This window comes from Protomyctophum parallelum (genome assembly GCF_964188405.1).
Source record: "Protomyctophum parallelum genome assembly, chromosome: 4".
Taxonomy (NCBI): Eukaryota; Metazoa; Chordata; class Actinopteri; order Myctophiformes; family Myctophidae; genus Protomyctophum; species Protomyctophum parallelum.
In genome coordinates this window covers 13,835,221-13,859,240 of record NC_139700.1, presented here as the reverse complement: position 1 = coordinate 13,859,240, position 24,020 = coordinate 13,835,221, and the positions used below count along the sequence as shown (strand labels likewise).

Below are 24,020 nucleotides of genomic sequence, written 5' to 3'. Positions count from 1 at the left end.
AAGGCCGGGCCTTAATTTTCGGGCCCGATGAGAACTCTAGTGTGGCAGTGGGGGCATGCAGTGACTGTGTCTTAAGTGTACAGGGTTTGATGAGGGCCCAGTCAGACTGACATACGTGACCATATATGGAGATGTGATAGGAGGCTTGGGTGACTCAATATATACATATAATAGGCCTATATGTATATTATGGGGTATTATGTCACATGATGTCACGTGTCTGGTGGGTAACAGGTTTGGTCGCCCCTTTTCCATCTCGCCTCACTACTCTACCTAGCTGTAAATAATAACAAACATAATTCATGTTGGTGATTATAGCCTATAAAAGGTATTATCATATTAATGTATCATTGTTAAGTTCACTCTGTATATCATCCACGGGCATAATAGCATGATGATGCCATTACAAAACATGGGCTTTAGGCAAAGAATTAGCGATAGGCAAGTAAGTAAAGTCTCAGTATACAAAAAATTAAATACAAAACTTAGTAAAACATAAATACTATGGTCAATGTAACTTGCTCCTTTATAGTCACTTGGACAACAACAACAAAAACATTGTCAGACTTTATTCTTTCACATCTTTATGGATCATTATATAAAATAGATTTTTGATAAACAGCTAATTAGTCAAATAGAACATTTTAGCAACTCAAACCTTAGTACTAATACAGTGTAATCCTCACCACAAATCAGTTATTAAAACTATCCAGCAGAAACTTAGAACTACATAGCTGAGAAGAAACATAATTTAAATAATTATATTAAGTTTTTATTTAAAAATAAATGTGAATTTGCTAATACAATCAACTTGATACCCTTACCCTTACTTCAAAAGTAAATTGTATTTGCTAATGCTTAACTTTGTCAATAACCGTAGGACTTTCACATTTGGATACAATTGCAACCCATTACATTTTCATTTAATTATGTGATTTCAAGATTACATAGCCTATTTCCTTATTCGAAATTATAAAGCTGCCCATTGCCAGAGCCATAGAGTAAGACAGAGTTATGACAACCCCGTTCACTTCATGGGGCCAGGTTCTTCTACATAGACTTCCGGACAACCGGAAGTTTACGGAATGCATTGGATGGGCTCGCACAAAACCACGTGACCAGGCTGTTTTTTGCCCCCTCAATGTCGCAACTCTGTCTATACTCTATGGCTCTGCCCATTGCTAAATGTCAAGAATAGTCAGGCCAAACCAAGCAGATCACATTATAGGTGGAGTAATACACTGACTACAGTACTGCTTACAGTAATCAGATAATCAACTTAGAGAATATACTGCACACAAAAGAGACAATTTTAGTTTAGTTAGAAAACCGAAAGATAAAGTAAACATTGCTCACGATCACAGCATGTGTACCCCATCAAAGCAACAGCCAATGCCCAACACTTACTTTAATAGGTTTTATAGAAACATATTGCATGACTCAAACCTCTCCTAGTCCTTTTAACGTATCTTAGTAGTCTCTCTGTAACTCTTGTTCTGTGAATTCCATATACTGTACTGTCCGTCTGTCTCTCTGTCACAACAAAAGAAAATATATACAAAAGGGAGAACTGCCCATTCAGCACTGCATTATCCACAAGTTTCACACATATTTTGTTAAATAGTTACTGTATTGATTTCAAATAATTGAATCGTATCGCCATAATGAACCGATATCGTATCGTTGTATCGTGATACGTATAATGTCGCTGTTAAGATGTATCGTTAGACCCCAAATATATACTGTAGTGTATATACTTTCTATAACCTCCTTATGTGTGTATTATCAATGCAAGATTCAACACCGAACCAGCATAATACTGCATAATACGTATATAATTTTCACCAAACTGCTTTAAACTGCTTTGCATGGCTGTGTATTGGCCCTCTCTAGTCATGCAGGAATATGCATTCCTATCAAGATCACTTATACTCTGTAACTTCTATTGTAGGGTATTTTGGGATTCAACGGCTTAGCGTCCACATTCTGGGTCTAACACTGTAACAAGTGTAAGATAATAAGTGGTAAAAAGGCCTTGAATTAAAATGCTACGACTGACCAACAAAATGCACAACGCAAGGATCAGAACCCAGTCCAGGTTCTTAAGCTTTGCAAGATTATTGTTTGATGATATTTAGTGATTCTGAAACAAATGAAATCGTTGTGATCAGTTCACTTTAAATTCAGGAAGTGGATTTCCTTTACATCCAACCATATTGACAAACATGCACTTGGAGCAGTCATTTTAAACTCAAGAAATTATTGAAACAAGAGTGTGCATATTTGCTAAAGCACTTTGGTATAGGGGACATTATGTTTCATGTGCTGCTTTCTTAGTCAGTATATACATAAAAAGACCATAGCAGTGGTATCTGGCATGTTTAGCTAATTGAGTTCAACTCAAGTTTTATAAGCTTCTAAATATCCCAGTTTGTCCCAATTTGGAGTGAGAAATGACTAATAAGCATGTGCACGGCCACATGCACTGAGGATTCGGATGTAGACTAAAATAAAATAATAATACAAAAATATATTATTTGGACTAAATAACATTAATTAAAAACGAGATTTCTCGTTTTGGCACACGGGGCAAATGGGCTAAAAATGAGACTTTGCGTTCTTGTCAGATTGTGTTAAGTAAGGTGTTAGTATGTGATCCAACACAGTGAAAAGTCTGCGCTATTTAATTCATATTCTGACTGCGTCTTAATGCATTTGAGCTGGTTGGATTTAAAAGTGATTTACATGTATTAATTAGCCTTTTCTAATTTAGCAACGTCCTCAGCCTGCTTCTCTCTCTCTCTCTCTCTCACACACACACACACACACACACCTGAACTGAACTTAAAAAACACCTATAAAAAGCGTGAGTCATAGTCAATAGATTAACATGTGATCGGTATGGTGCTTTAAACGCCATGTGCTTACAAGCCAGGTTAGTAGTTAAACTCCTACTGTAAAGTTAACCTGGTGTAGTGCACAATGAGTTATTTCAGCATATTTGTTTGTGAAAGGAATAAAACAAAAGGTATATTAACAGCTTTTAGCATGTCATCCATCCCAATTTTGGACTCCACTTGGACAAACTAAAATCAAACCTACGTCTAATGAACAGAACTGATCAAAGGCAGGTGACCCATGCAGCCCTGCTGAAAGTGTCTCTGTGTGTATAGTTGGCGTGATAACCCATTTAGACCATCTGTGTCAACTCATAGCTTTTAACCAGTTTAACCATTATTTTATAATTATACTTTACCTGTTGAAAATTAGCAGATCTACATATACTGCTATGAACTTGCACATCCGCTATGTTTGGTAAATCGTGAAAATGTGTGCAAATCTTTGAATATATATTCTTTCACAGCAAACGTTTTTTTGCTGAAATATTTGCTTCTGGGGTGGTCCGCGGCCAGATCGTGGTCTGCGGCCAAATACAGATAATTCTGGGGTGTCCTTGACATGAAATACATAGATTTTTCCAGAAAACTGTCATGATTTAGAAGACATTTGTAGAATGTATTCTCAGGTCTTAAATGGGTCACGTCAACATGTCAAGGCCTGTGTGGGTGCCCGGCCTCATCGGCCAGGTTCAGGATGTAGCCGGCCATATCGTCCTCTGTCGGTGCGTCGGACATCACCCACGACTCGTTGGCAGCCGTCACCTGCAGGCGGCATATGGGACAGTTTCGGCTCTGGCCACTCCTATGTGTGAACAAGAGAGATCAGAGGATTCTAGTATAAGTTAAATGTGTCAACTTTGGAGTTGTGAGGAAAAACAAGCTTTGGAATCACAGATATAGAGCACCGAACTCTCAATATCGGTAAAGGGGCACGGTGGCACAGTTGGTAGTGCTGTCGCCTCACAGCTAGAAGGTCCTGGGTTCGATTCCCGCTCGGGGCGCTGTGGGTGCTGGCGGCGTGTTTCCTCCTTCCGCGTCATCAGTGCCCATACCCGAAGGTGGGGTTGGCGAAAGGGTCTTTCTGTGTGGAGTTTGCATGTTCTCCCCGTGTCCCCTAGGGTAGGTACCCTCACAAAAACATGCAGTAATCCAGGTCTCTAAAACTGTCTCCGCCTGGCCAGCCGGGGCGCCTGATGGAGGGGAAAGGAACTGGTTGGAATAACGTGTTCCTTCCACGCGCTAAGTCCAACCAGGGAAACTCCCCCCTGTCAGGTGTAAAGGAGCAACTTGGACAAGGAAGCATGAGTTATGTCCGTTGCTCTCCCCAGGTTGGCGGAGGGTGTGTAGAGCCCAGGATCACATTAGATGATTGACACAGGGGTGAAAAATGGGTCACAAAATCGTGGGATAAAAAATATATTTAAAAAAAAATATATATATATATATATATCGGTAAAGGGCGCTAAGGCCACTGGTTTATGTACTTTTTTATTTGCATTGTAATCCCCATAGGGGGATTTTAGATCGCCTCATTAGGAACTGTATTTGTAAAATAAACAAATCATCCCGGCGGTTTCACTCATATGTTTATGAAGAATCAACTGACTGTGAGAAAACGCTAATGCTACCGAATTAGTTAAATTTTTGCTAGAAACAGACTTAGTATGAAATATGACTGTCTTAAACGATACAGAGCCACCTCCCCGACAATTTCGCTGAGACAGTTTGTTTATTTTTGGCCACAATTTTTTATATGAGATGATGTTTAGATGACCCCATGCTGTTCTCCATAGAGAAAAACTTCCATGAACCAGGGGATGAGTGAGTGACGTCAGGACTTCGGCACTCCTGCAATTTAGTGTTCCTGAAATGTAGTATCATATATTCCCGCCGACATTGAAATCTGGTGTAAATTTTTTAATACACACCATTTAGTCTTAGTCCTATTTAGTCTTCTGAAAAACCTTAGTCCACTTAGTCTTAGTCAACAAAATTAACTCTGCTCCAGCAGCACCATCCAGCCATTTCACATAAAGTGCACAGTAAATGGAAAATGGTGCATTTACTGTATATAGCGCCCCTAGAAAACAACATTTAGTTTTGATTGCGTTTAGAATAAGCCTTAGATCAACCAGGGCATTGTAAGTACCCACACACACATACATATACATATATACACAGTATACACACACACACACACACACAAATAGCCACCGCAATACTAGAATCTGCCACAAATGTAATAAGAAGTGTTAAGCGTACCACTTGTCGATGCACTTCTGACAGAAGCTGTGAGCACAGGGCAGGATGAGGTCAGACCTGCCGTCCATACAGATACAACACTCCTCTTCATCGGTCAACTGTTTCACCCTGTGGGAAAAAATACTCAATTTGGTTACTTAACTGTGACTGCCACCTAGTGGTTTGGGGAGGTGTTGAAATTCTTCATTGGGAATAACCCCTTGACTTGTTGAGATGAACCGTCTCGTTTTCAAGGGGATCCGTAAATACAGCCTGATTCTATTCTACATCCGAGCCAGAGTAATATAGTAAGAGAGTGGCGACACTAGCGTTGACTCCCATTGTAACAATGGAATGCGGAAGTGGATAGTCCAGCCATAGGAGTAATGTTTGGAACTATAGCCCATAGGCACCCGCTTTTGCGATTCTGATTCTGAAAAGAATGACAGCCTGTCTGGTGATACCATGGGGGCAAGACGGGCAGTGTCGGTAGGCCAATCAGAGGCAGGCGGGGCGTTACCATGTCTATGCTCGGACATAGAATAGAATCAGGCGTAAATACAGAATGCATAACAAGAGAAAACAAAACAAAAGAACACATAACAGACAAACATAAACAGGACAATTCATACAACGGTAACAAGACAACTCACCCCGTATCTGTTTTCCTCCCAGAATTTTCCCCAGTGAGGGGTGGGAGAGGCTGGACAGCAGACGGCTGGACTTTGTATTTCTCTAACTATAAACTTTCATGACAGCAGACAGCCTAAGTACAAATATAATTTATGAAAAGCTACTACAGTGAAGTCTGTTCACGGAAGTTGTTGTAGGATATGTGGGGATTATCTGACGAGGTACCATTTGAGTGTGCAAAACCATACATATACTAAATAATACTAAATTGTTTATAGGGTCAACATACAGGAGTATCTTTTTATATTTTTCCAAAAAGAATACAAACAGCCAATAGCATATTACAAAGTTATCCCCCTCACTGGTGAAAATTCCGGGAGGGCACGCACCGGGGTGAGTTGTCCAGTATTCCATAAAACTAGTCCAGTAATAATGTAATTTGACCAAACTCAGCTGATTTTGTATTTTCAATATATCCTGAATAACAGAAAAAAAGTTGCCTGGAATTGTCTGAGAGGAATTTAGAAAAGGTACAGTATGTCCACCATTGACAACCTATATAAGGCAACATTTACTAAATGTCATTATGCTTAAAGATGGAGTGCCGTGATTTTTCCCCACCCTTAAACATGATCATCAGATTTATAAGGAGGAAGAACTTTTTCAAAAAAGTGTACAGTATTTGTTAAAATGATGGTTTTATGTGGACACGCCCACCAGTTCATTAGGTATGCGTGAGTTTAACCTTAGCACCACCCACCTAATCCAGTCCCTCCGCCTCCTCCTTTAAGACCACCCACTTGTCCTAGTCCTTCCCCCTCCTTATAAAAGGACAGCCCATGGCTCTGCCCTTTTGTTTATGAAATGACAGAGGGATGACACATTGGTGTGTCTAATGTAACAAAAACTCATGTTTTTGTGAATGTTAGAAGTTAACACTTCCCATATTTCTGAGATGTCGGATAAGCACTATTATGAACTTATATTGCCACCATTTATCCATGCATAGGCCTAATCCACGCATCCATACCATATCAGACCTGGGTTTTTTTCCATATGTTTTTTTAATCATTTATTTATTTCCTCCAATTATATTGACCCTATTGTCACAATCAGCTCATCTCATCATCCAATTAAATCATAGTTTAACAGCAGAAACAATTAGTTTGATAGATCATTTAGCATGAATAATTTGCCAATATACTGTAGGCTATTGATTTCCTCCAGCTAAGCACCCTGGCATTTAAATTTTTATTAACACAAAACACTTGCAGCTCTGCCCTAGGCCCATGATGCTAGCAACTAGAAGACTCTCCACTCTTCTATTGCTCTGATCAAACTCAATTTACAACATGAATATGCCGTTCCTTCTGATTGCATTGAGTTTCAGCAAAGGTCGTGTTGCCAGATTTAAAAACAAGCGGCCAGGTCCACGAAAACAAGTCACAGAAATTGCCTTGATTTATGAAAACGTATCAACAACACCAATCCTTTTAACAACATCGCTTGTAATAGCCAGACATGGCAACATGACTTCCAGCGTGACATAACAGATACTTCTAATTTTTCATTTTACAATGTATTTACTTATACTTGTATAAGTATAACAACAGCCAACATGAATGCACGCTACACTCTGACTCAAAGCCCGGCCACTGTGATTATAAAAGAAACAACCTGAACTCCTTGAGAACAGCAGAGCAACTGCATGGACAGCAGAGCAGGTACTGTATAAGGCTGGTTTGTGGTTTCCTTGATTAATCCTGAGGACCCGACGTGAACTCTGCTCTGCTGTGAAGTGAACTGGTATTGTGTGGTGTGGTAATGTGTGAAATGACTGTTTGAAAATCTGTCACACAGTTAGGCAGAGCAGCAAACTGCGCCGTTCAGTTCACACGTGTGTATGTGGCAGGCAGCTCCGCCCACAGAGGTTGTCTATTTAAAATATATATATCATGAGGGGGAGGTGCGTGTGCAATAGTTATACGTCACCCTATCAGTGTTTATATTGGTTCCGTTTGACTGTCAAGGGTTCAGCCTCCAGGAAGAAACCCTAAATACAAAGTTAATACACCATTGCACATAAAAACAACTCCAGGGTGTCTAATGAAGTACACCTCATAAACACATGAAAAACTGGAAAAATAAAAAAATTGTGGCACTCAATTGTGGCACACAACACACTCCTTAGGCAAAAAATGGACATAGCCTCCTTGACATGATGAGGTCAGCAGATTTGTGTGTGCAAATATACAGTGACAAACGGGACATCCAGGTATGTAATCCATTCTAACCTGCCCATCCACATGCTGGCCTGACAGGACTCTGCAGACGGAAGCTGTCCTGAGGGTCCCTCTGTGACGCGCTCTGCTGACGACAGCACCTCCGCAGCTTGGCTGGTGATGTCATGATACAGCTGAATGAACTGGTACAGGTTCATGATGCGAGATGCCTCCACCATCGCATTCTCCTTGTTGATCTGACACACGCACGCACACGTACACACACGCACGCACGTACAAGAAACACAATCTTTAGTTCACTTCCCCCGTCTCTCCCTCACCAGTCTGAGAACCCATCATCAAAAAATTAAGGAAAAACAATGCCCTTTGACGGACTCAACAGTGTGTCTCGACTCGAGAGACTACTCCCTCACAGACACAAATCCAAGCATGTACAAATGCACATTTGCAATTTGCTTTTGCTAATCTCATGCAATTACACACCCATACACAGCATGCATGCGTGCGTGTGTGTGTGTGTGTGTGTGTGTGTGTGTGTGTGTGTGTGTGTGTGTGTGTGTGTGTGTGTGTGTGTGTGTGCATGCGCGCGCACACACACACACACACACACACACACACACACACACACACACACACACACACACACACACACACACACACACACACACACACACACACACACACACACACACACACACACACACACCTCACCTTGGTGCAGACTATCCTCACACACACACACACACACACACACACACACACACACACCTCACCTTGGTGCAGACTATCCTCACAGCCACCTTCCACAGGGCAGTGGCATCGGAGCCTGGCTGCACCTCAAACAGCAGGTGCTTGGGCTGTCCAGAAGCCAACTTGGCCGTACTGAGAGAAACACAGCAGTGGAGAAATCAATCATGTTGAAAATAATATTGTAACCAGGCAGTAACCACATGACTGAGTGAGATGGGCTATATGACTTAACCCGAGACCTGATTCTACAAAATGTCTTAAAAATCCTAATGTTCCCTACCCACCCAACACAACAGTGGCCCCCAGGTTGATTCTAAGTCAGGGTGGTGGTCCCTGGCCCATAACCCCACCCAACACAACAGTGGCCCCCAGGTTGATTCTAAGTCAGGGTGGTGGTCCCTGGCCCATAACCCCACCCAACACAACAGTGGCCCCCAGGTTGATTCTAAGTCAGGGTGGTGGTCCCTGGCCCATAACCCCACCCAACACAACAGTGGCCCCCAGGTTGATTCTAAGTCAGGGTGGTGGTCCCTGGCCCATAACCCCACCCAACACAACAGTGGCCCCCAGGTTGATTCTAAGTCAGGGTGGTGGTCCCTGGCCCATAACCCCACCCAACACAACAGTGGCCCCCAGGTTGATTCTAAGTCAGGGTGGTGGTCCCGGACCCTGGCCCATAACCCCACCCAACACAACAGTGGTCCCCAGGTTGATTCTAAGTCAGGGTGGTGGTCCCTGGCCCATAACCCCACCCAAAACAACAGTGGTCCCCAGGTTGATTCTAAGTCAGGGTGGTGGTCCCGGACCCTGGCCCATAACCCCACCCAAAACAACAGTGGTCCCCAGGTTGATTCTAAGTCAGGGTGGTGGTCCCTCGTTCACAATCAGTTGAAAAACCCCTGGATAAGACATCTTTGAGACCAAGACCATAAGGCTTACTCACCCTATCTTGAACAACTTTATAATTGAAGGTTGAGTTCTTAAGGATAGGCATTAATAAGCTTCAGCCTATACCTTTTCGATCACGTTAAAAGAAAATGTTATACTTGTAATGTCTCTCTGAAGAAGAAAAAAAAGATTGAAATAAATATGATATAAATAGTATATAGTTTATTTCAATATTTTTTTGAGTGATGCAACCACTCCTGTAAGCCACAATGTCCTGTGTATGTATGTACCTGTATGTATGTATGTATGTATCAGTGAGCACCAGTGGTGTGCGCATGCGTGCATCAGTGGTGTGCGCACGCACGTGTGTGTGTGTAGTGCCGTGCATGAACGCGGTAGTGGTGGGAACTTTCGTTTTTTTCAGTGAACGGATCGGTCGTTCGTTCGTTCACTAAAATGATTCGTTCATTTCGTTCATTTCGGTCCTGTAAACTATAGGATCTCCCGTACGGACCATACTCTATGGCACGGACCCACCAGTCAATTCAATTCAATTCAATTCAAAGTCACTTGAACGAGCCAGGCCGATCGTCCTTCCAGGCTATGGGATTTTCTCTGGGAGGGATGGGGTCTAATCTCCTCTTGTGCGGCTGAGAGTAGCCATTTTTTCCCCTGCGCTCTATGGTAGTAGCACAGTAGCATTGTCAATTAGCATCGAACATTTGCGCTCGTTATAGCTAAATACGGTATTAAAAGATTATGAATTATGATCGAAAATCTCAGTTACAATGAAACTGAATGGAGGTGTTTTTTAAAGGGTAACTGTTCCGTTTTGGCAGAGTCAGACGATCCGCGATGTCAACACCAGTCACTCCTCCCAGTCACCCCCAGTCATGATGCCTTCTACCCGGGCATATTCATTTCCTCTTTACGTCCCCTTTCTGTCTGGGACGGTGGGACCATCAGAGCTCCAATAGCTATAGCAATTATCACAATTTAAATAAATAAGGTGATTGCAAATGGGAGATAATATAATATGTTTCACCTGAGTTTTGACCTAAGTTTCAATACAGTTAATATATAAATTGACAAAACATCCGGTTTTAGTGTTGAAACCGTTTCAGTGGGATATCGCCACCGTCACAGAGGTATATGTCTTGTGACAGATTTGTGCCACATTCTCACGATTTAAAAAAAATACCAGATCTACAAGCTCATAGCTTGGCACCGAGTGCCGCGCTACAAGCTTGTAGATCTGCTATTTCTCAACACCTAAAGCATAACATAATGCTTAAAACACCAAAAGGGGTTCCCATTCACTGACCCAGTGTTTAGGAACCTGGCAGTGCCCTATAGCGGCTAGCCTATAAAGAGCGTCGCAGTCCCGCCCCCTAGAGTGGCCCGGAAGAGAATTGCCAATTCATTTTTCCCATAGACGTTTCAGAAAGTATTTATTTAAAGTCCTTTAAAGCCTTGGACAAAGCCAACTCTGCTCCTGACAAATCATGACAATAAACACAATTCTTTTGGGCTGAACAAATAATTAGAAAGAAGCAAAAAAGGGCAGGGTACAAAACCTTTTTTGGTTGTTTTTAATTCTTTCTAATTATTTGTTCAGCCCTAAACAAATTGATTATTGTCATGATTTGTCACCATCCGAGTTTTTTTAAACGTCTATTGGGAAAAATGAATGAGAAATTCTCTTTCGGGCCGCTCGTCTTCATGAAAGGTGGTGGAACTGCGACACTCTATATACTGGTTTCATGGTTGCAGTATTTGTGGGGTGCATACTTAGTTTAGACTAGTCATTGGTTAGACATGGGTTAAGGTTAGGTTTAGGTGTGCTGCACTGCTGCCCCATGGGAGGTTAGGTTTAGGGTGAGAGGTTGTAGTTGTAGAACTAATGACTGGTCTAACCAATGACTAGTCTAAACCAAAAGCTGTCTAAACTAAGCACTGCGCCCGTATTTGTCAAGTGACAGCGTTGAACTTACACATCATTGAGTTCAGACACTCGGGCCAGGAACTCCTCGTAGGTGAGGTAACCGCTGTCACGCACCAGGCCGGCATGTTTCACCACTCTCTCAGGCAGGCGGCCCGCCTGACCTGAGATCTGCTGGCCCATCACAGCAGCAGCAGCAGTAGCAGCACTTTGCACAGCGCGGACCAGGAGAGTCACTGAACTTCATTCAGTACTGGGGGAGTCTAATGGGGGACAAATTATTTACTATATGTTATAACCCATTTAGACCTGAGGACGCATCTGTGTCGATCACCTCATAGCTTTTAACCACTTTTAACCATTATTTGAAACTTTAGCCGTTGAAAATCTTTGTGGATCTGCTATTTTTGAAAGAAATCGTAAAAATGTGTGCAAAGCTTTGAATAATGAATATATATTCTTTCACAGTGAATACACAACTTAATACAAAAACTGTTAACTGTGGACGACAGCATAATTGTTTACAATAGGGTCCACCCTTTTCAATTAATTCAGAACATTTAGAGACGTACAAATATATGTTTCAATTATGTCATATTTGGCGGAAATTAGACCTAATTTCTCCTTTCATTGTCAATGGCAGCTGGGCAGCCCGATATGATTTCCAATTGCTGTGACTGTATCTTACAGTTGTACTTCATGTATAACCAGTTAACAGTTATAGCCTACTTGTTAAACCAGATAGGTAACAATTAAACACAGACATTCCAGTGAACATTGGCTGTAAGATTACAGGGCAGAAACAGAACGGAAACCAATTAATTAATAATGTACTGTTGTACAATAGTACAATCTTAGTATGTACGTGTCAAGACAAGTAGGCCTATAGTTCTATTGCTGGAGATGCTTATAGAGTTCGAACTATATTTAGCAACCAATTTAAGATCGATAATATATTTGCATTTCAACGCGGTTTCGATGGTAACTGAAGCAAACATTACTGTCGTCAAATCGTCAACATATTTTGAACAACTTATTCAAAAGTAAACAACGTAATTTATAAATAAAACACGGTACATATATATATGATCAATTAAGCCAAATCAATCTAACATTTACATTAGCTAGCAAAATTCAAACCAAAATATACCGTACAAAAAGGTTAAACCCATAGCAACAGAGCAACTACTGTCATATATTAGTAATATCTTACCTTGAACTACAGACATACAATCATAAAGTGGCATAGTTATTATTATTATTATGATAGGTTGATGTAATAGTTCACAATTATAGCTACACTGCATTAACCCTGTTGTTGTTGTTTTTTTCACAGTAGACGCTGTTTGATGACGTCACGGTCGAGTAGTAGCTCATTCGAGTAGTCAGACTAGAGCCATAGAGTACGACAGAGTTACGACAACTCCGTTCACTTCATGGGGCCAGGCCTTAGACTGTATATATTTCTAGAGAAGGCACCCAGAGGAAACCCTGAGGCGAAATGGACATAGTGGCCGGATTTGGTAGTGCAGCTCGAGCCAGCGCTGCTCCGTTGACTATCATTGCGCACGTTCATGTGATTGGGGCCATGACATATTCTATGGGCCAGGCAAATCGGTAGTTTACGGCCTTGCATTGTTGGACTTGGAGTCAGTCGTGCGAGTACATGAACCACGTGACCGGGCTGTTTTCTGCCCCCTCAATGTCGCAACTTAACTTTAACACATTGCACACACTAATGCAAACTAATAGGAGAGTGCGCTCCGGTGCGGTATTTCCGAACGCGCCCTCTGTCTTGCCATCGTTTACTTTTATAAATATAATATAACCACTTTTGGAATTTAAAATGCTCCTCCTCAGATCCTTAGCCCCAGTAGCCTAAACAAAAAAGAAAAGAAAAACTGCATAATCGCCTCACCCGAACCTTGATATCATTGTTTGTTTATATTGTTATAATACTAAGGGCAAATTAGCTTAAATTATGGCAAATCTGGAAAAAAAAATGCTTACCACTAGCTTTCTTCACAGATGTGTTCATAAAGGTGTCTACTATACTATCACAGAAAAAATTGTTCCAACCCAACTCCCTTGGGAAACTTTGTAACAGCTGCTGAAAGTTGTGGTACCATTATCAATCAGTCCCAGTGGGACTTGTATACATGTAGCCTATAAACAATACAATGTTTTGTATTGTTTCGACTGTTTTCTACTTTGTTTTAGCAAATCATTAAGTCATTCAGTCAAATAGGCAAAATAATGCTGTCACATAATTTCCCCCCTTATTTGCATACAGTAGCCTACCTAATGATAATTTACTTAATGATAGTATATCATTAAGTCCAGAGTCTGGACTTAATGATATACTATCATTAAGTAAACTACTATGTCTGGACTCCAGACAGTATAGTAACATATTATTTTGACCAATGGCACCTTGGTATATAGGCCAGCAGTTTTCAAGCTTTTTCATATCAAGGTCCATTATTGGCCAATGGCCATGTATCCACGGACCACGTTGGATGACATTTAGCCTCTCAGACACTAAACTAAAGAATAGTTAAATATCGTTGACAGTTGACACACAATTTGATCCATTCTGTTGGCAAACGTTGATTAAAATGTACAATTGGGGCGAGCGTACCTGTTACCCAATTCTTCTAAATTCTCTAATTATGTAGACTTCTTGTAATGTAGCTGTTTAACAATAATGTAACTCTTGTTGAGAGTGTAAAATGAAACCAAATGGACCAATTGTGCATCATTTAGCTGGGGACCACCTGGAACCTCCTCAAGGACCACTGGTGGTCCCCGGACCACTGGAGTAGGCTATGGCCAGTCAGTAGCTAATATATGGTACCCAAGAGAGTGAAGAGACAGTCTAGATGCAGACCGATATTGATAACGTTGGACAAATGCATCACCAGAAGAGGGCAGTGTAATACAGCCACAAATATAAAAGTCAGGCGCACCTTCAGCCAAGATAACTGCTCTGATTCTCTTCATTAGATTTTCTCTCTTCATTTTAGAGTTCAAGCTTGAATGGTAAGGTGGAACCCAAAAATATATTTAAATTCAGTGTTGTACAGTAACATTATATAATAATAATAATAATAATAATAATAGCTCGAATTTATATAGCACTTTTCTAAATACCCAAAGCGCTTTACATAAAACACGAGGAACAGACTTTATTCAAGAAAACAAAAACAAAGCAGGATAAACAACGGATGGAGGGGGGGACATCTTCACCAGACCTCAGCTGGGGGAAGCTATCTTGAAGAGGTGGGTTTGGAGCATTCCAGAGGGAGGGGGCAGAAACATAGAAGGCCCGGTTGTCCCCCCAGGTGTGGTACTTGGTCTTGTGGACCTTCAGGAGGTTGGCTTCACTGGACCTGAGGGAGTGGAGGGGGGGACATATAGGGTTCACCAAGATCGGAGAGGTAGGGCGGGAGCCAGGTTGTTGCATGCTTTATAGGTGGTGAGCAGAATTTTGAACAAAAGGGCCTTTCTGTGTGGAGTTTGCATGTTCTCCCCGCGTCCCCTAGGGTAGGTATACCCTCACAAAAACATGCAGTGATTACTGGTCTCTAAACTGCCTCCTCCTGGTCACCCGGGGTGCCTGATGGAGGGGAAAGGAACTGGTTGGAATAACGTGTTCCTTCCACATACTTAGGGGAAACTCCCCCGTCGGGTGAAAAGAAGCGGCTTGGGACTCCTCATGCATTGAAGGAAGCATGAGGTCAGTCCATTGCTCTCCCCAGGTTGGCAGAGGGAATGTAGAGGATTACATTAGATAATTGACACTGGGTGAAAAATTGATTACAAAATTGTGGGATGTAACAAATAAATAATAATGTACAGTGACAGTATGGCAATGAGCCAGAAGAAATAATTGACACTAAACACCTATATGTAAAAACAATTTTATATATACACATATCTTGTATGCATATAGATGTTAAAAGGATTCATACAAACTGATCACAGTCATTTTAATCCATAAAAACAATCACAATTCAGAGAAGATTTCTGAACAACCCAAGAAAAATATGGACTGTTTCAAATTCCACATATACAGTACATAGATACAGAGGTTGTCCAAAATGAACTTGAAAACTTTCACAGTAATAAATACATATTAACATACATATTATTCAAAACAATATATCTTATTACATTTCATAGATTCTTGGGCTGGGTAGTCCACAAACTGATAGTTCGTACAATAAGCCATTCTTGCTGACTGGCGGTAACTACAATTCGCACACACTCAATGTCAAAACTAATCTTGTGGTCCACATCATGAACTTCTATGTTGCCACCACGAAACTCCCCTAACGTGATGTAGGAAGAACACTGCCTTCCTTGCTTGGTTTCCACTGACCTCTGCCCTACTTCCAGAGCGCCGTGATGCAGCATATCATTTTGCCTGTCATCTGTACCCGTGGTGATTTTAATTTTACTGATTTTGGCAGATTTGTTAAAGACTACGACAAAGAAGTCTCCTGTGCACGGGGGCTTCCCCCAGAAGTATTCATCGACTACACTGCTATAGGCTTTCATCGCTTCATAGTTTTCAAATACATTGATATTGGTGTAAAAAGTAGCGGGAGGGTTGTCAGGAATGTCTACGGAGTCTTCCTCAAAGTCGTCGTCCTTCAGCTTGTTCTCCGCTCCTTTGTACGAGGAGTAGTAGCCCATGTGCTGGAACAGCGAGGGCTTGAAGCGGATCACGTCCTTCTGGGCCAGCAGACCCCTGAAGTGAATGAGGAGCCAGTCGCACGGCATCTCCTGGTAGAACATGAGCAGGAAATGGGCCAGACGTGGCAGGTCTTTGGAGTGGTATAGCTTCCCGATGTAGCCGAGCTTGGAGAACTCCAGCATCACCCAGTAAGAACCTTCTCTGGAGGTGATGACCTTCTTCAGTGCCGTCAGGAAGTTCCTGGAGCAGCGCACGTCGTCCTCTAACATTATGTAGAAGTGAGAGAGATTTGTGCAGAAGTTGAGAAGGAAAGCGTAGTCCACATTCTGCTTGGAACGGAAACGGACCCTATCCTCTGGGTCATTGTAGTTCCTTTTCAGCCCATCCAGAGATGGGTAGTACTGTTCCGGAGCGTGGATTACCAGGAGACGTCCAGCTATGACGTGGTGGGCAAACTTCCTGGTGATTTCCTGCACCAGGTTCTCACACCAGACCATGTCAAAGTCTGCCAGATGGACCACAACCACAATCTCCTTCAGTTCCTCATAACTGGACTGGTCAAAGATGGATTTGATCGTCTCCAGGAGGTAGTTCCCACGTTTCCTTTTGACCGACGACAGTCCAATGGTGAGATATTCTGTAAAACAGAATAGCTTAACTGTGAAATTGTCTATTATTGCCTATTATCTAGGCAATTTAGAATTGTTCTGAAACATCAACTAAGTGCCTACATTTTTTAATTGTGGACAACAGTAATAGTACTGTCACTACATTTAATCATCTTATCTGTTTTGAAGATATAGGTATTTATGTACAGATTACATCCAAGTAGCCAAGTTTTCAGTATTACCCGTATTGCTTCCAAGATCATCGGACTCCCTACACCCACACTTTCTGATATGAACAATAAGGCCATTACACGGTTAGCACTTTCAATATCAAATGACACTGATCATCCTCTGTATCGCTATTTTAACCTCATGCCATCTGGACAAAGATACAGAACCTTGCCATGGAAAAAGGTGCATTTCAGTAGGAGTTTTTAATGCCATCGCGGCATTAAACAAACTGCCCTGCCGATAGGATGGTTCTGTATACATCGTACATGATGGGATGGTTCTGTATGCAGTGGGGACCTGTTTTTGTATTGTCTTGGTGTTATGTGCTATGTGTTGTTCTTGATGTGGGTGTTGAACAGACTGTGAATACAAATATCCTTCGGGACAATAAAGATTATTATTAGTTCAATGTACTGTAGTGGGAAATACATACTTACTTTTACGTGGCAAGGGGGTTCCAGCAAGGTAACGATACGTCACATTTAGGGTCCCAGAAAAGTTAGAGAGGTCTTTGAGGACATATCTTTCAGAGTTGGTAGAGTGTATGAGCGTGTCCTCCATTTGCCTTTTGTTCGCCTCCTAAAAGACAAACATAATCTGTAACAATCTGTGCAATCTGTACATTTCACACAATAAATGGATACACTGGGGATTTTAAATGCATGATGCGACCTGGATCAGGAAGGTAGTTATAGAGATAGACTCATTCAAATCATTATTAAAAACAAGCAAGTGATAAAAAGGAGAGCAAGAAAACATTTTCATTTAAATCCTTATTTCTTTCATGTATTTTATAAGATCAATTGTTGCTGTCTGAAACATGTACTTTTCCATCTGCCTTCAAGATGGTGACTTTGAATTGTTTTGTATTTTATTGTGACAATTCTTGCACAATAATTACTATTACTATTATTATGTTGTCCCAGTGGGAAGAGACAAAATAGAAGGTAAAAAAAACAGTGTAAAATTGGAAAAACTTACCAGCACATACCCATTGTCCGTGTACAGGTTGAGAAAGAGGAGGAAGGTGATGAGAAACCCAAGGAAGGGGAACATGGAACGTTTTCGTAAGCACCTCATCTTATCCACAGACTTCCACATCAGCCTCATGGTACCATCGCTCACTGTGGGGAAAAGCATACATAACACAGACTTACTGTAGATCAAATGATAGTTACAAATAGTTCTTACTGTTAACCCATTTAGGCCTGAGGCCTTCTAAATCCTGACCTAAGTTTTCTGAAAAACTTCAAATATTTCAGTCAGATAACTCACAAATAGATTTAACCAATATTTATTATAGAATGAGAATACAAGTGTGCATATAATATTGTATCTTGGTGTTCGGCTCTGCTACATTTTTCTCCCTGCTCAGCACAATTAAACACCATGATTAAACATTAAGAGCAGGGAGATAGATATACAATAACAACCCCCCATGGGGAACAGAAATAACAGAGCTGGGGTGGTGGTGGGAGATAACATCATATAACAACAACCAGGAACCATATGCAGAAGGAAGGCAGGACGCAAGCAGTCTAGGTGAGCTTAAATACCCTGCCCAATTGGTCAGCTAACTGCCACATCAGCGAATGACATGTGGGTCTTGCACACACTGAATACACTCACATAGTAATGCAGCATAATATTAACCCCTTGAGTATATGTATGCGCCCTTGGGCACAGCAAGAAACCTCTCGAGTTTATCTATAACTAAAAATACATCGCATGGATGAACCTGGGACGTATCCTGAGTGATTTCTCCTGAGGTCAACAGGGTTTTGGGTCTACCAACATTATACCCCTCACTCAGGCGATCCAGCCGGGGTTGAAATCCCGACTTACGTCCCAGTAGCTACCCTCGATCCGTCCATCAGGGAATGAGCAAGGCCACACAATCCGTTGCTCCGTAACTACTCTGCCGGGACTGGGAGAACCAGATTCTGGCGCGTGGAAGGACTAGGCTCTGTCGGTTGACTCCTGTACGGGCTCCTTCTAATTCTCACCAGATCCACTCCTGCTCTCACCAGGCCCAGGACCTGTGCGTTGCACCAGACTCCCAGCACCAGGCACTTCATTCAGGGGTGGTGGATTATAATGGCCCTCCTAAAGGCCTCACCGATGTTTGTTGGGCATCCTCCTCACAGAGGACACAGGCTGGGGCGCTATACCCATACTGCTCACCCAGGTGCTGTCTACATTCTGGCTGTCACCCGTCTCTCCTGTGGTCATATCTGACTGAACTAACTCTGCAAGCTACGTATCATTTATATAGCAGCATCAATGTACACTGTACAGAACCCAAAAATGGGTTCCCGGCCTGAAGGGGTAACGAGAATGGGTATAGCTCGGAGTAAGGTATAGTAGTACGGTATACTTTTATTGTCCCCAAGGGGTAAAACTTTAGATATACTAACAAGAAGTAAAAAGGGCAGATAGTAAGTAAGTGCTAAATGTTTCAAAAATGATTACTCTGGAATAACTTGACCAACAGCAGTAGGTCAGTACAATCAAAGTAAAGTTGTTTGGCCCTCTCTCTCCATGAGACGAGAACATCATTCGTACACATTCATAAAGCTCTGCTAAATTAAATATTTCATCACTGTTAAAGCCGAATACTTCCATTCATCAAACACGTTTCCATGCAGGAACACATCCCGTTAATGGTCCCCACGGCCAACAGCCTTCGGTTTTAGTGCTCGATTTACCTGGAATCAATTACAATGCACTTTAAAATGGATTCCATGATCTCACTGGGGCAATTCTAAAACGTGCTACTGTATAGCTAAACAAAGCTATTGGTGATTTCCCTTCCTACATTTCCTCCAAATTCCATTTGGTTAATAAGTGCTTGGCTATGTTGTGTAGTAGCCTACCCTCATTTTCATCTGAGAGGGGTAAAATATCTCTTTCTTTGGTCCTGGTTGTGGAATGACCTATACAGACTCAAATTGGCCTTGGAAATTCCCATGAGAATTTCCAAATGGATCATAGCCCAAGGAGTGTTTTTTTTGCAAAACTAATGCTTGGAATGGATTCAGCATCATGTTTGACATGTCACATGCTACATAAAGCATGCTGAAACTTTGCCTTCTATAGGTTGTTAATGGTATGGTCACATATTATGCCTTCATTTCATTGTCAAGGTATTTGTATACTATGTGCAGTGACAATAAATCTAATCTAATCTAATCTAATGCCAATTATGAAAATTGCTCAACATATGCAATTTAGCAGTTTCTACATGCTGGGTACCCATACTCAACATTTCTAACATAAAACCTTGGTGTACTCAACATCCGGGTTCACAATGGGGCTCTATGGGCTGGCTACTAGACTAAATGAGGGCTTGCCGTCAATGTATTTCCGAGAAAATAAATAAAGGTTGAATGGGGGGAAAAAAATGTATTCTGCAGGATGTTGCCTATAACCCTATATTCACACAGTGAGTGCATGCACCTCAATGCAACATTGCTTACAACACATCACATACAAGTTTCAACTTTGTTCATAGTAGAAACTGATGGTTAGTTTGCAGGTGTAGACAATAATGATTGCATAAAGCAAAGCCAGCACTGATAACAGATCATCAGATGATTTTTCTAACCACAGACAAACAATATTTAATGGAGCTCATAGCTGAAGTTCAGGAGCAGGGCCACACCTCCAATGCAGCTACCTCCACCTCCTATCAAGCCACCTCCAATCGGGTCACCTCCACCCGTGCATATAAAGCCCATCCAACCCCCGGTTCTCCCCCCGTTCTCGCTTTCGTCGTCCCACCCCCCCACCCTAATTCTCACAACATCTCCCAAACAGATCCCTAAGGGGGGTCTGATGTGCCTCGGGAGCATGCCGGATCCCCGAAGCTTCCCCACCTCAAATCCCAGACGCTGTCGATGGCCCGCCGTGGGCCATCACCCCGTGGTGGTGTTCATGATCATGTCTTTCTTCCTGTTATCAATAAACATTTCAAACGTTTTCATTGGTGGTGTGGTCCTTGATAGTGAATTGTCAATCATTCTTTCCTTAAACGTCATGTGCGTAGTCTAGCCACATTTGGTAACTTTATTGAGTCACAAGCTGATATAAAAAGATCATATCATTTGGGGGCAGTCAGGGTATATCTGAGTCCAAAAAGAGGAGGTCTTACACTTCTTCTATTGTCTCCACCAGGCTGAAGGCATGGGGAGAGATTACTCTATGTTTTGTTGTCTCCACCAGGCGGAAGGCATGGGGAGAGTATGTTTTGCATCCTGTCCTTCTGTCCGTGTGTGTGTCCGTCTGTGGTCAGCTAATCTCCGGCAAGGTTGGCTTGATCGCAGCAAAACTGTGCGCTCGCACACACACACACACGCACACGCACACGCACACACACGTCACACACACACACACACACACACACACACACACACACACACACACACACACACACACACACACACACACACACACACACACACACACACACACACACACACACACACACACACACACACACACACACACACACACACACACACACTTGCTGGATGCCACAGCTGAACCTCTGCTCCAAATTTTCACATAGGCCTGTTATGTACATATACTGGACTTTTCTGTTATCTGTACCAGTTTTTATACCACCTCATCCTTTACCTAATCTTGCTTATGTTTTGTTTATTTTTACTTGATTTATTTAAGTGCACAACGCATCAACCTTGTACTCTTTTTCTTTGTGATCCTGTCATAATAAATCCTCTACCTACAACACGTCTTGATGTTGATGTTGTGATTGTGTCAATGTAGCATTGTACTGCCATATGTACTGATATTGACTGACTGGCACTGTCTAAATACTCTTGAAGGTTGCAGTTGCTTCTGTGTGTTTGCTATTGTGAACCGTCAATGCAATAGTATGTTATGCTAGTAGTCTGACAACATAGAAGAAGAAGATGCAGTGCATATTTGGCAACCCAATGAACAACAATGACAACAACACCAACACAGGTGGTATCTTTTAAAGCTAAAACAAATTCCCTTCTTGTATACTCTGGCCTACTTTGACAGCTTATGTAAAATGTCTCACAACAGGCCTCAGTGTGAGTCCCAGGACACCATCTTGTACCCTTGATGTTAAAAGGAAAGCATCCTTTGCAGTGTCAACCTATATGTATCCCTGGACTGAGCAACTCAATAAACAAAGTGCACTGCTGAGAAAAGAAAAGAAAAGAAAAGAAAAAAGAAAAAAGAAAAAAGAAAGAAGAAGAAAAGTATTTCAGCTCCATTGTAAAACCTGAGAGAGAAGCGTCTGCGAGACACAAGGGTGGAGCATGGAATGATCACTGTGAGAAAATATAATAATATTGGAAACACGCACACACACGCACGCACGCACGCACGCACGCATGCACGCACGCACGCACGCACGCACGCACGCACACACACACACACACACACACACACACACACACACACAGATCTGATCTGATCTGTAATAGTGGTCTGATAAAGCAAATATTACAGTGGAAATGAACAAAGACGTTCCAACAAAGGCCTATACAATTCATGAATTTCCTTGGCAAGAGAAATGATTGCTGAGAATTCATGAGCTTTTTGTTTGCTTTCTCCGAGAGCAAATCTAGACTTTAAACAAACGCTGTGCGCTGGTCAAATACTTTCTATGGAAATTAAGGTAGGCCACGTCACAATTGTGTCTGTTCAGTTATTATATAATATTTCTATGCACCCATTTTGGAGTTGAACCGGTTGAAAAATGGCACTTGAAGGTATATATATAGTATTATTAAAATATCCTAGTTTATTTAGTCACATTTTAGTCACCTGGAGTGTTTGTGTTAGTCTAGTTTTAGACTAAAATGTATTTTGGCAGGCCTTGATGCCGTCCATCGTAAAATAGCCGATCTACAAGCTCACAACGTGTCCCAGCACGATGCGTTGTGAGCTTATAGATCGGCTATTTTCAGCATGCAACCAAGTGTAAACGTGTAAACTGACTTGTGTCTTTTACTGGATCTCTTGTCCACTAGTCCCTTCCTAACATTTTAGTCTCGTTTTTATTTGACAAATTGTCAACATATTTAGTCTTAGTTTTAGTCATAATAGCTTGGATTTCATTTTGTTTCCATTTAGTTTTCGTAAATGAAATAACGCAGTCGACGAACATTTTTCGTCATAGTATTTAGTCGACGAAATCAACACCTGTTGCAACGTATGTCGTACAAACGCTTTGACTTTGATCTCCCCCGCAGCTTTCTGGTGGTCTGATGGCTGCACCCCATGAGGTTGGGAGGCCTGGTGGGGAGGAAAGCCAGCCTGGTGGAGATCTGCACACCTTTAGTTTCTCCTCTACCAGCCAGCCACCTTTATTAATTTCTTTCACCAAATAGATTATTGTGTAGCCACTCTCCTCTCTCCGTTTCTGTAGTCTTAAACCATGGTATGCTTTAGTACTGTTAAGTATAGTGTGAGTTATATTGTCCAGGAGCTAAACATACCAGACCAAAACGTGTATGGTCTTTAAAGAGGCTGCTAGGTATTTGATTCTTCATTAAGTGCAATTGCTTGGGAAATATAGAGATGGTTCAAAAAGACCTATAGTGCAACAGGTGAACCCAACCTAAGTGTTTCATCTATGTGTAATTACTTTGTGCCAGCATGGACAGATCCTGTACAGTTAATTTCATGCCGGCACACAGTAACACCGACATGAAACACGTATGTTAACAATATAACCTTAAATATAACCTGCATTCATCTGGAGAGAGAGCAAGTGCATTTTCCTGCAACAGCATCAGCCGTGGAACACCCGTAGTGTTTCTTGGCGGCATCAGTCTGACACTCCAAACCCTAAACCTAACCCTAACCGCAAGCACGACGCAA

The 24,020-nt window shown here is 41.8% G+C and overlaps 2 protein-coding genes across 2 annotated transcripts in view; both read right to left on the bottom strand.

The window, feature by feature from the left end:
- Positions 1-554: 554 nt before the first annotated feature.
- Positions 555-12,952, bottom strand: rnf141 (ring finger protein 141). The gene is made up of 6 exons (XM_083762545.1): positions 12,811-12,952; positions 11,650-11,860; positions 8,791-8,899; positions 8,069-8,253; positions 5,163-5,270; positions 555-3,702 (listed from the first exon to the last, which is right to left on the bottom strand). Exons 2-6 carry the CDS (start codon positions 11,778-11,780, stop codon positions 3,552-3,554), a joined length of 684 nt encoding a protein of 227 aa, XP_083618671.1. The 5' UTR covers positions 11,781-11,860; positions 12,811-12,952; the 3' UTR covers positions 555-3,551.
- Positions 12,953-15,776: 2,824 nt separating this feature from the next.
- LOC310857550 (alpha-1,3-mannosyl-glycoprotein 4-beta-N-acetylglucosaminyltransferase C-like) overlaps positions 15,777-24,020 on the bottom strand; it is a gene marked incomplete at its 3' end in the record, with an annotated part of 30,776 nt that continues 22,532 nt past the window's right edge. Inside the window, exons 3-5 of the mRNA XM_083763264.1 lie at positions 18,120-18,262; positions 17,576-17,717; positions 15,777-16,936 (exon numbers count right to left, since the gene is read on the bottom strand). Coding sequence (XP_083619390.1) covers positions 15,777-16,936; positions 17,576-17,717; positions 18,120-18,248 — 1,431 coding nt within the window. The 5' untranslated portion in view covers positions 18,249-18,262. The remainder of the gene's footprint in view (positions 16,937-17,575; positions 17,718-18,119; positions 18,263-24,020) is intronic.

Bases quoted from the DNA above. Each gene is read 5' to 3' on its own strand.
- rnf141 (XM_083762545.1), bottom strand. From the start codon at position 11,780: ATGGGCCAGCAGATCTCAGGTCAGGCGGGCCGCCTGCCTGAGAGAGTG. The intron at 8,900-11,649 runs GTAAGTTCAACG...TGTTTCTCTCAG, and splicing joins GTGTCTGAACTCAATGATGT to TACGGCCAAGTTGGCTTCTG. The intron at 3,703-5,162 runs GTACGCTTAACA...GTTCACACATAG, and splicing joins CAGAAGTGCATCGACAAGTG to GAGTGGCCAGAGCCGAAACT.